Below are 15,775 nucleotides of genomic sequence, written 5' to 3'. Positions count from 1 at the left end.
GTCGATTATATTACATTTCCAACAGAACAAAGCAAACAGACAGACAGACAAAATGCAAAATTTGTGAGTTTGGTAGTTGATTAAATGTCCTTTGACCAGTATCTGGCAACTTGGAGTGTTTCTGGTGTTGCTGCAAGAAGGTCCTCCATGGTGCATGTGGCTAGGCTCAGGTTGCATTGCAGCAGGTGGTCAGTGGTTTGCTCTTCTCCGTGATAATGCGGCATGTCTCATTAAGAGCCACATCCACTGTTTTAGCGTGGTGAGATGTGTTCCACACTGGGCATGCATACTCAGCAGCAGAGTAGCACAGCGCAAGGGCAGATGTCTTCACTGTGTTTGGTTGTGATCCCCAAGTTGTGTTCATATGATATTGTTTCTAGCACCCACTTTTTGCTTGATGTTCAGGCAGTGCTTCTAAATGACAAAATCTTTGGAATGATGGTCACTCCTTGGATTAGTAGGTGTCTTGTGGCCAAATTTGGCAGCAATTCGTCCAGTAGATTTTGAGTTATGATGTCACTCAAAACGAATAGAGCATTTTATTTATTTATTTATTTATTTATTTACTTTGCTTATATACCGCTGTTCTCAGCCCAGGGGCGACTCACAGCGGTGTACAACATAGAAAGAACAAGGTTCAAGATACAAGACACAATATAAAATAATCCACAATCCATCATTAACAAAAAACATCATCATCAAAAAACATCCTCATTACTATGAAAGCCATTCCGCGTCGTCTCATCCTCAAAACCACAATCCGGTATCATTTTCCGTTGTTCCATTCCTATAGTCAATTACCAATCATTGCACTTCTTGTTCGAACGCCTTCTTGAACAGCCAAGTCTTTAATTTCCTGCGGAATATCATCAGGGAAGGAGCCAGTCTGATGTCCAGGGGAAGGGTGTTCCACAGCCGAGGAGCCACCACGGAGAAGGCCCTATCTCTGGTCCCAGCTGTGCCAGTGAAGCAGGCGGATCGAGAGCAGGGCCTCCCCGGAAGATCTCAAAGTCCTGGTGGGCTCATAGGTCGAGATGCGGTCGGATAGATAGATAGATAGATGGGTGGGTGGGTGGGTGGGTGGGTGGGTGGGTGGGTGGATGGATGGATGGATAGATAGACAGACAGACAGACAGACAGACAGATAGACAGACTAGCTTGGGGACCCGGCGATGCCCGGTTAATTAGAAGAAGGCATTGTTTGTCTTTTGGGATGGTCTTTGGTGACCCCCCTCTGACACCCCCTTGCGACCCCCTCAGGGGTCCCGCAGCCCAGATTGGGAAACGCTGTCCCAGTATCCCTCCCGTGTCAGCGGTGCTGGTGATGCTGGTGGAGGTGGAGAGCGCGCAGCGAAAGAGGGAGGAGAAGGAAGAGGAGGAGGAGGAGGAGAGAGAGCGACGTAAGGAGGGAAAGAGGGAGGGAGGGAGGAAGGCGAGTGCGCCGGCCCGCTGGCTCCTTCCTCTCCTCCTCCTCCTCCTCCTCCTCGTTGCCTGGGCCGCCGGCCGGGACCCAGCAGCGGTTGGGGGGAGAGGAGGAAGCAAGCAAGCAAGCAAGCCGGCCGTCTGCCCCCCCGGACCCCCAGCATCGGGCTATGTTCGAGTAAGGAGCGGGCCGCGCGGGGAGGAGGAGGAGGTTGCGGCTGCGGGGAAAGGCAATGGATGGCTCGGTCGAGCTGGGAAGGTGTGTGTGTGTTTGTTTTTAATGGGGGAATGGATGCCAACGATGCCCAGCTCCATTGGGATGCAGTGCCTGGAGGTGGAGGGAGGGCTCAATGCGTCAAGGGAGGGAATGGGGTGGAAGTACAGGGAGGGGGGTCCATCTCTTCGCCAAAACCCACCCCGGCTTGTCAGCTGAGAGATGGAGAGATGGAGGGACAAAGGACTTGGGCTGGGAGGAGAAGAGCAAGGGCCCTTCCACACAGCCCCATATCCCAAGATATCAAGGCAGAAATCTGTCCCACATTACCTGAGTGTGGACTCAGGGCTCTCCCACACAACAATACAACCAGGGCCCTTCCGCACAGACCTATATCAAAGCAGAAAACCCCACATTAGCTGAGTGTGGACTCAGGGCCTTTCCACACAGCCCTGTATCCCAGGATATCAAGGCAGAATATCCCACATTATCTGTGTGTGGACTCAGGGCCCTTCCACACAGCCATATAACCCAGGGTCCTTCCACACAGCCCTATATCCCAGGATATCAAGGCAGAAAATCCCACATTAGCTGAGTATGGACTCAGAGCCCTTCCACACAGCCCTATCTCCCAGGATATCAAGGCAGAAAATCCCACATTATTGGAATATGGACTCAGGGCTTTCCACACAGGAATACAACCCAGGGCCCTTCCACATAGCCCTATATCCTAGGATATCAGGGCAGAAAATCCCACATTACCTGAATGTGGATTCAGGGCCTTTCCACACAGCCATATATCCCAGAATATCAAAGCAGAAAATCCCACATTACCTGAGTGTGGACTCAGAGCCCTTCCACACAGAAATACAACCCAGAGCCCTTCCACACAGCCCTATATCCCAGGATATCAAGGCAGAAAATCCCACATTGTCTGAATGTGGGCTCAGGGCCCTTCCACACAGCCCTATATCCCAGAATGTCGAAGCAGAAAATCCCAAATTATCAGAGTGTAGCCTCAGGGCCCTTCCACACAGCCAAATATCCCAGGATATCAAAGCAGAACATCCCACATTAGCTGAGTGTGGAATCAGGGCCCTTCCCCACAGCCCTCTATCCCAGGATATCAAGGCAGAAAATCCCACATTATCGGAGTGTAGACTCAGATAACCCATATGAAAGCAGATGTTGTGTGATTTTCAGCCAGATATTCTGGGAGATAGGGATGTGTAGAAGGGTCCCCAGAATATCAAGGCAGAATAACCCACAGTATCTGCTTTGAACTGGGTTATCCTAGTCCATAGTGCCATATATCCCAGTTCAAAGCAGAAAATGTGGGATTTTATTCAACTGTGTGGAAGGGCCCCCAGTTCAAAGCAGATATTGTGGGATTTTCTGCCTTGACATTCTGGGATTTAGGACTGTGTGGAAAGGGTTGAAGAGGAGGCTCTCTCTAGTGTTTTGGACTTGCGGGTTTTTTTGTGAATGTTGTTTGCTGCTTATGTATAGAAGGCAGAGGAGGCTTTTTGCGCCTGTGCATGCGTTGAGATGCTTGGAAGGATGCAGTGGGGAGGGGGTGCTGCCTCCCACTCGTGATCTCCCTCCCTCTTTCCCTCCCTGAGTGGTTACAGGTACCCTTGCATCCTCCTTTGGAGGGGCACAACAAGTGGGATCTTGGGCAGCGCCATCATTGAGGAGGAGGGGGGGGGGGGAGGAAGAGGAGGAGGAGGAGGCCTTTGTTCTGCGTGTCTGGGCGCCCACGTGTCCCTCTCCCCCATCTGTCTCTGCCAGGAAGAGGAGGCTAGTGGAGAGCCTTCTAAGGCCCTTTCCTTCTACCCTGCCATAAAAAAATCCAGGTTATCTGCTTTGAAGTAGATTATCTGGCAGTGTACACCAGGCATGGGCAAACTTTAGCCCTCCAGGTGTTTTGGACTTCAGCTCCCACAATTCCTAGGTGTCACACCTCTTTGATGTTTTGCCTGGAAGAGATCAACACAGGATAGAGATCTAGACAGGGGCAATACCTTATTTGAGAGCCAGGGACCTTGGCTTTATAGCAGGCATGCCCAAAATTTGGCCCACCAGGTGTTTTGGACTTCAGCTCCCACAATTCCTAGGTGTCGCGTCTCTCTGATGTTTTGCCTGGAAGAGATCAACACAGGACAGAGATCTAGGCAGGACAGCCATGGACAATCCCTTATTTGAGAGCCAGGGACCTTGCCTGTATAGCAGGTATGGTCAAACTTTGGCCCTCCATGTGTTTTGGACTTCAACTCCCACAATTCCTAACAGCCTTAGTCTGTTTCCTTTTCCCCCTCAGCCACTTAAGCTACAGTGTAGATGCACTCTCTGTGTTATACTCCTCACCTAGGATGACAAAAAGAGGCACTTAGGCCCTTTCTACACTGCCATGCAATCCAGAAGCTGACAATACACATCTGCTTTGAAATGGATTATATGTGTCTATACCAGGCATGGACAAACTTTGGCTCTCCAGGTGTTTTGGATGCCAACTCCCACCATTCCTAACAGCCTTGGGCCGTTTTGGACTTCAACTCTCACAATTCCTAACAGCCTCGGGCCCTTTTGGATTTCAACTCCCACAATTCCTAACAGCCTCGGGCCCTTTTGGACTTCAATTTCCACAATTCCTAACAGCTTTGGGCCCTTTTGGACTTCAACTCCCACAATTCCTAACAGCCTCAGACCCCTTCTCTTTCCCCCTCAGCTGCTTGGAAAAATAAAGGGCCCAAGGCTGTTAGGAATTGTGGGAGTTGAAGTCCAAAACACCTGCTGAAGACTCATAATATGGATTATCTATCTGCCTTGAACATATAGCAGTGCAGAAGGAGCCAGAGAGCCCTTCCACATAGCCCTTTATCCCAGAATATCAAGGCAGAAAATCCAACATAATCTGCTTTGAACTGGTATATATGGCAGTGTGGACTCTTCAAAGCAGATATTGTGGGATTTTCTGCTTTGATATTCTGGGATATAGGGCTGTCTGGAAGGGCCCTGAATCTCACCTTGGATCTGCATTTCTTCATTCCTGTTTTGGATCCTACTGTGCAGCTGGGCAGCCTGGTGGAGTGGCTTGAGGCTTGGCCTGCGATTCTGAGGCCTGGATTCTGATCTCCACTTGGCCTAGAAAGCCATTGGCTTTCTTGGACAACAGCAAGAATATCCCTCTGGGCAGCTAAGCCAGGAAATCCCAATTGGATGGCCCCAACTGAGAGGTTCTTTCTTGAGGGGCAAACCAAGAATAGGCAATCTGGAAGTCCCTGAACAGCCTCAGAAGTGGAGTGGGCAGAACAAAAGACAACCTGGCAAAATGGCATTACCTAAAGGAATCCTCCACCTTGTGCAACTGTGGAGCAGAACAGACAACTCCACATCTGTATGCTTGTCCGCAGTATCCTGCCTCATGCACAGAGGAAGAATTATTGGAGGCTACAGACAATGCAGTCGCTGTTGCCTGTTTTTGGTCAAAAGATATTTAACCACTTGTGCTCCTTCTATTTTTATCAGTTTTACACTAATTTATGCAATGCTTTTGATGCAAAATAAATAAACCTTGGGTCAGTCTCAGTGCCAGAAAACCCAGGGATTGGGGTTGCCAAAGCCACTGGTTACCCAACCCCAAATGGGGTCCGCTTCACTCAATGCTGGAGGTTTCTGAATTGGCACCTAGACTGGGCATGGGCAGCTGTTAGGAATTGTGGAAGTTGAAGTCCAAAACACCAGGAGGACCAAAGTTTGCCCATGCCCGACCAAGACATTTATTTATACTCATATGTTGGCAGCACCTGTAGTGTTTATAGTGCTCCATCTGCCTGTAGTTCATAAAAAGGAAAATCGGCCTGTTTCGCAAGCCTTGCAAATGCTGACTTGTTATCAGTCAATGTTTGATTTTTATACCTCTTTATATAACTTGATGTACGTTTTATTGATTACGCTGTAGGACGTATCAAAATATAGCTCTATGGAAACTCAGGGGCCTCGTCTACACTGCCATTTAACCCATTTCAAAGCAGATAATCTGAATTTTATATGGCAGTGTAATTGAGGCCAGGGTCTCATTGGCCAAACAGGATCGCGAATGGAGAAATTTAAGAAGCCTTGGCCAAAGTGACTTTGATGGGTTTTTGGGCTGAGAGTGTGTGACCTGCCCAGGGTCACCCAGTGGTTTTCTAGGCCTTACTGGGATTCGAACCCAGGCCCCAGAGTCACAGGCCAACCTGTAAACCACTCCGCCAAGCTGCTCCTGTTGCATAAGCATCCTTCTATTCCTTTTCTCTATCAGGTCCCATAATCCGATTTGATTGGATTGATAGCTGTCAAGAAAGGCGCTGCCTTCCTGGAAGGTAGAAGCCAACGGCGGGGGGTTTCTTGGAGACATACTCTAGAAAAGTAACATTGGCAGGCTCTGAGATTAAATATATATTTGCTGGACATATATATTGTATTTCTTCCATTCTAGAACTCACTTTTCCTTCTAGATCCATGATGGTGAACCTATGACACGTGTGTCAGCACTGACACGCATGGCTATTTTTGATGACACGCAGACATATGTGGCCACATACAGAGAAATACACCTTATAAGAGCCAATCTAATTCCATCCTTAAATTTGAAAGGCTCAACAAATTTAACATATGCACGTTTGAGCATTGTCCACTCCATAACGCAGCATGGATGATACATTTTTCTTATTTAAACTATAAATATTGCAAAATTATGGTTTTTTTCTTGAAGTGACACTCCACCCAAGTTATGCTCAGGTTTTTGGCAAATTTTGACACACCAAGCTCAAAAGATTGCCCATCACTGCTCTAGATAAACAACACTAAAATGAGTTGCGTCTTAGAATGGCAGGTGTATCTTTGTTGTTGGTGGTTGTACTGAAATTAAGGTGCATCTTACAATGGCATCTTACAGTGGAAGAAATATGGTGTGTGTGTGTTGACTATTCTTAGGACTCACTCAAGCATCTTCCACACTGTCATATAATCCAGATGATTTATTTATTTATTTATTTATTGACAGTATTTATAGTCTACCTTTCTCACCCCGAAGGGGACACAGAGCGGATCACAGAATGCATATATGGTAAACATTAAATGCTGTTATACACTGAAAGAACAGACAACTAAAAATAGATAGAGGTATATATAGGCTTCTCATCTTTGGCATCTTGGAGGCTGTTCTCAGTTCTGGCCACTGGTGGTGCTGTCGCTCCACTTTCCCTGCCAAAGAGCTCTGCCCGTAAACTTCCTCTGTGATCAAATTGCCAGCATTTTTCTAGCATTTCCTTATGAGTGCCTTAAATACCTCCCCGCTTAAGTGGTACCTATTTATCTACTCACAAGGATGTTAAAACATCACAATATCCGGGCGTCCTCTAGGCAGCGTCCTTCCAGACGGCCAATTCTCTCACACCAGAAGTGACTTACAATTTCTCAAGTCGCTCCTGACACGACCAAAAAAAAAAATATCTACTCACATTGCTGTTTTCAAAACTGCTAGATAGGCAGAAGCTGGGCTAAAGGCCAGGAGCTCACTCTGACCCAGGCTTTGAACTGTCAACCTTTCATTTGGCAAGATTTATTACATCTGGCGGTTAACCTATGCTAAAGCAGGTAATCCACATCTGCTTTGAAGTGGGTTATATAAGTCTACACTGCCATATAATCAAGTTCAAAGGCGATAATCTGGATTTTATATGACTGTAGATGAGGCCTTTGCATCCATGTGGAATAGAAACTGCCTGGAGGGAGATCTGGTAATCCATATCATTGTAGTCCAAATATTGTGATTAGAAATATATTTCAGAGATCAAAGTTGACATCACTGAGGAATCAAGGATTCCTGAGAGTTAGAAACCCCTTTAGAAGGGGCCTGAGGCTGTTAGGAATTGTGGGAGTTTAAGTCCAAAACACCTGGAGGGCCCAAGTTTGCCCATGCCTCTATTAGGGGATTCTGGGAGATGCGATCTGAAAAAGTAACCTTGGCAAACTGGGTTAAAATACAGGGTTTTTCAAAAATGATGGGCCTGATTTAAAATTTGACATTGTGGAGAAAATTCATGGGAAGTGAAATGGTTTAATGGTTGCCTATTAAATCACAAAGTGTTGTTTACCTAAGGTTCAGCTCAGACAATGTAGCGTTTGAGTAAGAAATTAGGCATGAATTCTCTGGTTTTTGTTTCAAGCCAAGCAGACACATAGAGCATTTATAAACTGGTTACTATAACTTGAGAATAACTCATTAAATGGTTTGTAACTTTTTGTTGTAACATGTTGCCAGTGTGAAATATACTGCTTTGAAATTGGGCCCATCATTTTGAAATATATATTGCCAGGACTCTGTTTTGACAGCAGTTCGGACTTCCTTCGCACCCCTGCTGGAGAGAAACTGCCTGGGGGTTCTGGGAGTTGGAGTCCAATTAGTTCAAACTGTAATTAAAACATATCTTCACAGAGCTCTGAGTTGACAATGCTGAGGAAGGGTGTAGCAGCTCTGGGTGATAGAAACTGCCTCAGGAGTTCTGGGAGTTGTTGTTTAAAAACTTTTCCAAGACAGAGTTAAAAGCATACGTACCAGGCTCTGCTGACTTTTTTGCTCCTCTGTATGTGGTAGCAAACACATGTGTTTCTGTCTTGTAATTTATTTGGGGAAGCTGGATGGCCTGAGATCTGCGTTGTACACCAGTGAGGCCATTATCAGTGCCTTTGTAAAAGCAAGTTTTTCAATTCGACTTTTAGCATCAACCTTTTAATCTGAATATATGAGTTCATGTAACAAAAAGATCTCCTTAGAGGTGCTTGGTGTGTTATGTTTCAAATTTCTTAATTTACCCTATATACTCGAGTATAAACCGAGTTTTTCAGTCTGTTTTTTAGGCTGAAAAAGGCCCCCTCAGCTTATACTCAAGTTTTTTTTGTCGTGTCAGGAGAGACTTGAGAAACTGCAAGTCGCTTCTGGTGTGAGAGAATTGGCTGTCTGCAAGGACGTTGCCCAGGGGTCACCTGGATGATTTGATGTTTTTATCATCCTTGTGGGAAGCTTCTCTCATGTCCCTGCATGAGGAGCTGGAGCTGATAGAGGGAGCTCATCCGCCTCTCCCCGGATTCAAACCTACGACCTGTTGGTCTTCAGTCCTGCCAGCACAGGGGTTTAGCCCACTGCACCACCGGGGGCTCCTATACTCAAGTAAAACTCAAGTATACTCAAGTAAAACTTATTTATTATTTTACTCTGCTATTGTTATTATTTTTATAGCAGTTATTATTTTGCTCTATTTATTTTTATTATTACATTTACATTATTTTACTCTATTATTATTACATTTATTATTTTACTCCATTTATTATTATGATATTTATCATTTTACTCTATTATTACTGTTATTACATTTCCATTATTTTACTCTATTATTATTATTATTATTATTATTATTATTATTATTTGAAACACAACAAGATGAGTCCACTGCAGACAAGATCACTCTGCTGGCTGTTGTATTGGATCACACGTTAGACTTCTGCAGCTGGCAGATGGTAATTTTGTCAGCGCCGATTGTGTTTAAGTGCAGGCCAAGGTCTTTAGCTACTGCACCCAGTGTGCCGATCACCACTGGGATCACCTTGACTGGCTTGTGCCAGAGTCTTTGCAGTTCAATCTTTAAATCCTCATATCGTGTCAGCTTTTCCAGTTGTTTCTCTTCAATCCTGCTGTCACCTGGGATTGCAACAGCGACCATCCACACTTCGTTTTTTAACACGATCGTGAGGTCAGGAGTGTTGTGCTCCAAAACTCTGTCTGTCTAAATTCAGAAGTCCCAGAGGAGTTTGACATGTTCATTTTCTGTAACTTTTTCCGGCTTGTGATCCCAACAGTTTTTTGTTGCAGGCAGATGGTATTTGTGGCACAGGTTCCAATGAATCATCTGAGCAACGGTGTTATGCCTCTGCTTGTAGTCTGTCTGCATGATATTCTTGCAGTAATTATCGTATTATTATTATTATAATTATTTTATTATTATTGGAAGGATATGTAACCACATTTACTTTGAAGAAGGTTAGAATAATGGTTTAATCAGAATTGGGCAGTCCTACCTTAAATTACAGTTTTATGTAAACATTCAAAAACATTTAAGCCTCCATTATTATAATGTTATTGGTGTCTATTGTTATTTTGTAATTTAGCAGTAGGTGCTGCATTTCCCACCCTTGACTTACACTAGCATCAATGTGTTTTCCCTGCTTTTTTGTGGTAAAATTAGGTGCCTTGGCTTATATTCGGGTCAACTTATACTTGAGTATATACGGTACTTGCTTGTAGTTAGAAGTGTTATGGGGTGAGAGGAAGAGACCAAAACATGACTGTAGAAGACCTTGAAAGGTTAGGTATGTATTTATTGGTCTCTGGATCAGAAGGTAGGAGAAGAAGACTCTAATTCAGGCATGGACAAACTTCGGCCCTCCAGATGTTTTGGACTTCAACTCCCACAATTCGTAACAGCCTCAGTTGCAGTAAACCTTGGAGAGTAGGATCATGTGCCACCCAGCCCACCCCGTGTACCAATGAAGCCCATAAGATCCATCAAGTCCAGTGCAATATAATGTCATGGAGTAATTCAGATGACTTTTCAATGCTTTCTCTCAGTGAAACACTGTATGTGAGTTAAGCATTCATGGGAAAGGAATGTTCTATCAGAGAACAGTAGTACTTTACCCAAAACAACAATCCTGGGATTCTGATGGATGATGTAGGATCCAAGTAATTTAATTATATAGCATGGAAGGGATCATAACCACATGACAACTTGCTTATTCATATAGCCATAATATTTAAAAACATCCCAGTTCTATAATCTGGAAGTTGATCTCAGAAATTACACAGAATTAGTACCTTGTTCTTCTGATCTAATGTTGATTCCATGGGAGGGAGCCTCATGATTGGACCTTGTGTGTATAGTGGGATCTATGTGTTGTTAGTAGGCTTCTGTCTGGCTAAGATGGCATAGAAAGATCTACCATGGGATGTTTGTTTACTTCACTCATATCTGATTCATGAGGTTAAAAGTGATATCTAGAAACCTTGCACATTGTCATGATTTGTGCTTCGGCATCTCATTGTGAGTAAACATGTGGTGCATGTCTTGGATCACATGTGGCTTCATTGATGACCACTGTCTTGAACATCATGGGTTGGCTATGGACTGGGGCAGAGCTTGGAAAAAAATTCAGTAGACCTTGTGAAGATTACAAATTTTTTGATAGAAGAAAAAAAGTATTGTGGCACCTTAAACATTTAAGAAGCTTTATTTGCCATCAGGTTTCATTGTTCACTTTTGATCGAGGCCTTTATTGGATCCCTTTCATCAGACGGATCAACTTATTTCCCTGAGTTCAGTTCCAGACATCTCCAGCTCATCCCGTTTGGGTATCAGCCAGCACGTCAACGACTTAAATCTAGACATAGTTTTCTAAGATCTACAGAGACACTCGCTGGAACACCTCAGCAAGCGAGAGTCCAAAAGTGGCAGGCTCAAACCCAGCACCTCAACCAGTGGCTGATACCAAATGAGAGACTCCCTCCTGGGCACACAGAAGACTGGGCGACTTGGAAGGCACTGAACAGACTGCGCTCTGGCACCATGAGATGCAGAGCCAACCTTCAGAAATGGGGCTACAAAGTGGAATCCTCGACATGCAAGTGTGGAGAAGAGCAAACCGCTGACCACCTGCTGCAATGCAACCTGAGCCCTGCCACATGCAAAATGGAGGACCTTCTTGCAGCAACACCGGAAGCATTCCAAGTGGCTAGATACTAGTCAAAGGACATTTAACCAACTACCAAACTCACAAGTTTTGTATTTTTCTGTTTGTTTGCTTTGTTCTGTTAGAAATGTAATATAATGGACTGGTTGCTCTGACACGACAAATAAATAAATAAATAAATAGTTCCAGACAGCACCAAATTGCGTGCTTTAGTCAGTGGCAAAAAGACTCGGGACCTGAGATGTCCAGATACAGACCTGTTGGTCCCGGGATTTCTGTCTCCGTTGTCCATATCTACTGCTTTGTCATGGGATTTTGCAGCCCCCAAGCTGGCTACCGTGGGACTTCTGCTGGAAATTTCAACCTTTTCTTTAAAACTTTAGATGCGAAGATGCGAATAATTGTATAAGTTCTGTTCCTAGGTTATATAAGCTGCAGGGCCATCTGTGCAGACAGGGTGTTGTTCCTAGGTTATACATGTCTGTTCCTGATTGCTCTTATTGTGAAAAGATGTACAACGTTGACTAGAGGGCCACAACTTTCTCCTGGCCAGAGAAAATATGCCCAAGTGTTTCATGAAGTTTCTGGCACACAAACAAAGTTTTTGCATTCTACTCTTTTAAAGAACTGACCTATCAGGAACAAACATCTAAAACCCGGGAACAAACCCAGATTTTAAAAAAGCTCAGAACTGGGATATTCCCACACCTGAAAATCTCATGTTTTTGCCGTTTGTAGCTATTGCTTCCGCATTTACAGGGAACGGCGTTTGGACACCCTCCTATTTGTTGTGGGAGCTCCTGGAATAAAAGTAATGTCTGGACAAGCCCTAAAACTCTTTGCATCACATGGAGTGAATGGGTTTAATGAAACCTTATCCTGAAGTCAAGCTTGTAGTCTTTAAAGTGCTACAAGACTCTCCACTGTTTGTGTTGTAAGACACCAAAATGTTCACTGCCCTTTGTTTTTTTTTTCTCTGACCAACTCCCAAGGTTAATGGTCCCACACCTCCCACTTCCTTCCTAGATCTATTTTTGAGTGGATCCCACCACTTCTAGTACAATTGTCTCTCCATTTCAACAGTTTTGACTTTTTTGGAATGCCTCTCTAGGGCTTTCTAGGTCCTCCAGTATGATTCTGGGATCAAATTCCAGCAGAAGTTGATCATACAGTCAAGCCGAAAGACCTAGTTTAAAAAATGTAAAGGGGCAATTTCTTTATTTGTGGGTTGTTGTAAGTTTTTCGGGCTGTATGGCCATGTTCTAGAAGCATTCTCTCCTGACATTTCGCCTGCATCTGTGGCAAGCATCCTCAGAGGTTGTGAGGTCTGTTGGAAACTAGGAAAATTGGGTTTATATATCTGTGGAAGGTCCAGAGTGGGAGAAAGAACTCTTGTCCGTTGGAGCTAGGTGTGAATGTTTCAGTTGGCCACCTTGATTAGCATTTAATGGCATGACAGCATTTAGGTGTGGCTTGTTACTGCCTGGGAAAATTATTGTTGAGAGGTGATTAGGTGTTCCTGATTGTTTCTTGTCTGGAGTTACCCTATGTTTGTTCTTTATTTACTGTTATAACATTAGATTTTTTAAAATACCGATAGTCAGATTTTGTTCATTTTCATGGTTTCTTCTTTTCTGTTGAAATTGTCCACATGCTTATGGATTTCAGTGGCTTCCTTGTGTAGCCTGACATGGTAGTTATTAGAGTGGTCCAGCATTTCTGTGTTCTCAAATAATATGCTGTGTCCAGGTTGGTTCATCAGGTGCTCTGCCATGGCTGACTTCTCTGGTTAAGTTAGTCTGCAGTGCCTTTCATGTTCCTGGATTCTTGTTTGGGCGCTGCGTTTGGTGGTCCCTATGTAGACTTGTCCACAGTTGCATGGTGTACGGTAGACTCCTGCAGAGGTGAGAAGATCCATTTTGTCCTTTGCTGAACGTTGCATTTGTTGGATTTTCTTAGTGGGTCTTTATTTGTGGTTTTTCTCTTGCATGGGAGTCCTGTGCCCCTAATCCCTAAAATGTTATGTTGGAAGAGGCATGTACCCCGTGTCTCTCCTTCCTTTACATATCATGTGCTGCTAAGCCGATCCCAGGAAGCACCATATCGCCCACTGCACAGCCCTTCTCATTTGGCTGGCATCCTGTCCATCTGGTCTGTGGCTGGGAATGTGGCTTTCTGCTATTGCAACAGCCCTGATCTGGCCCTTATGTATGTTGCTGAACTGCCAATCTTGGTTTGCCAGCCCTTGGGCTTCCTGCAATATGTCCCCACCATCTGCTGAAGGCCTCTCCTCATCCTCCTTCTGGAGACAACACAGAGCAGGTCCATGTGGTGCATGAGCTGGAGGCAAGGCAGGGGAACTAGGCTGTTCAATGCCACTTTTCAAGGTCAGCCCCAGGGAGAGCAGAATATTAGCATTTCATTAGCAGCGGCTGCTGCCGGCCAGAGAGCTTTCCCACCGTCATCCTTGTTCTTCCCTTTCTACAAATAACTCTACTGCCGTCCTTTGCCTTTCCTGAATGCTTCTCTGACCTCTGATTTAGTCATTCCCCCCACATTTTATCACTAAAGAGGAGCTAATCTTTACCAGGCTTGTCAAAACCGGCACCCCATGTTATGAATGGGAAGGAAGGAAAGAAAGCGAAGCCCAGCAGCTAAGGGACTGAATCATTTTGGTAGATTTTAAAGATCTGTAAGATTCATAAATGTCAACGACGGAGCAAGGAGAATTTCCTGCCAGGAGTTGTATGTGATTAACTCTTCTCATGGCTAGAATTCACTGTTAATATCTGTTTGCAACATGCTTTGCAGCATGTGTTCTCCTTGGCTTTCTGTTTCTATCCCCCCCCCCCCCCCCTTTGTCTTTTTCAAAACAGAAAGCTGGCTCCAGCTTTGAAAGCTCTTCTAATAAGGATAGATTCACCATGATTTGCAGTGGAAAGCTATTTCCTTATAATAATTTGATGTATTTTTTCATTGTCTATTTTGTCCTTGATTTTTTAAAGAAAACTATAAAGCAGTGTTTTTCGAGTTGGGACCATTGGGGGGGGGTGCAAGGGGCTTTCAGAGGGGTCATCAAAGACCATCAGAAAACATATTTCTGATGGTCTTGGGAACTCCTTTGGCAGAGAAAGCTGAAGATCTCTCCACCTGTCCTTCTCTTCCTTTTTGGAAACAGAGGGCGAATCCTCCCACCAAAAACCTTAATTTGCTGTGTTTGGCTGGTCTCTCAGCCAAGGGGAGGGCTGTTTCTGAGACTTCAAGTAGGGAGGGGAGAGCAGGCATGCTTGGCGCATGGCAACATGGCGCATGTGTGGGCAAGGGAGAGAGTGCAAGGCTGGAGGGAGACTCATGCCAGTGAATCCCTTCAAGGCATGAGAGTTCTGTGTGGGAAGTTTGGCCCAGTTCTGTCATGGGGGTGGGGGTGGGGTTCAGAATCCTCTGATTGTAAGTGAACTATAAATCCCAGCAACTACAACTCCCAAAATGCCAATAACTATTTCCCCCAAACTCGGCCAGCGTTCACATTTGGGCATATTGAGTATTTGTGACAAGTTTGGTCCAGATATATCATTGTTTGAGTTCACAGTGCTCTCTGGATGTAGGTGAACTACAACTCCCAAACACAAGGTCAATGCCCACCAAACCCTTCCAGTATTTTCTGTTGGTCATGGGAGTTCTGTGTGTCAAGTTTGGTTCAGTTCCATCTATGGTGGAGTTCAGAATACTCTTTGATTGTTGGTGAACTATAAATCCCAGCAACCACAACTCCCAAATGACAAAATCAATCCTCTCCCAACCCCACCAGTATTCAAATTTGGGTGTATCAGGTATTTGTGCCAAATTTGGTGCAGTGAATGTAAATACATCCTGCATATGAATTTACATCACAATTCATAACAGTAGGAAAATGACAGTTATGAAGTAGCAACGAAAATAATTGTATGGTTGGGGGTCACCACAACATGAGGAACTGTATTAAGGGGTCACGGCATTTGCAAGGTTGAGAAACACTGCTATAAAGCAACAGAATTATTCTGAAAAGAGCTGCTTCGAGGAGTTGTGAGGTATAAATTAAAATCATCGCCATTATAAACAACAACAAGCACTCACATGCTTTGAATACCTTTCATCTTTTATTTGATCGGTGTGGGTGTTTCTTCCTACGTTGTGTCACAACTATTCCACACTCCTCTTTATTTAGCCGTGCTGGTCCTCTGGCGGCACACAGGCAATGGGCCATTTGAATCATACATGGTTTTTTCAGTTATGTACAACTCACAAGTATGCGTGTTATGCTGCAAGAAGATCTTGAGACTCCATTGCAAGAATATGGAAAATGTGATCCATGTC

General features: G+C 44.6%; 1 protein-coding gene across 2 annotated transcripts in view; it reads left to right on the top strand.

Moving 5' to 3' along the window:
• Positions 1 to 1,594: 1,594 nt before the first annotated feature.
• LOC137095059 (protein Aster-A-like) overlaps positions 1,595 to 15,775 on the top strand; it is a 94,086-nt gene continuing 79,905 nt past the window's right edge. For both annotated transcript variants that reach the window (XM_067461255.1, XM_067461256.1), the window contains exon 1: positions 1,595 to 1,681. In XM_067461255.1, coding sequence (XP_067317356.1) covers positions 1,656 to 1,681 — 26 coding nt within the window. In that variant the 5' untranslated portion in view covers positions 1,595 to 1,655. The remainder of the gene's footprint in view (positions 1,682 to 15,775) is intronic.

The sequence above is a fragment of the Anolis sagrei genome, chromosome Y, assembly GCF_037176765.1.
Source record: "Anolis sagrei isolate rAnoSag1 chromosome Y, rAnoSag1.mat, whole genome shotgun sequence".
NCBI classification, from domain to species: domain Eukaryota; kingdom Metazoa; phylum Chordata; class Lepidosauria; order Squamata; family Dactyloidae; genus Anolis; species Anolis sagrei.
The sequence above is the reverse complement of the archived record's forward strand: the minus strand, read 5'-3'. Positions and strand labels throughout refer to the sequence as shown.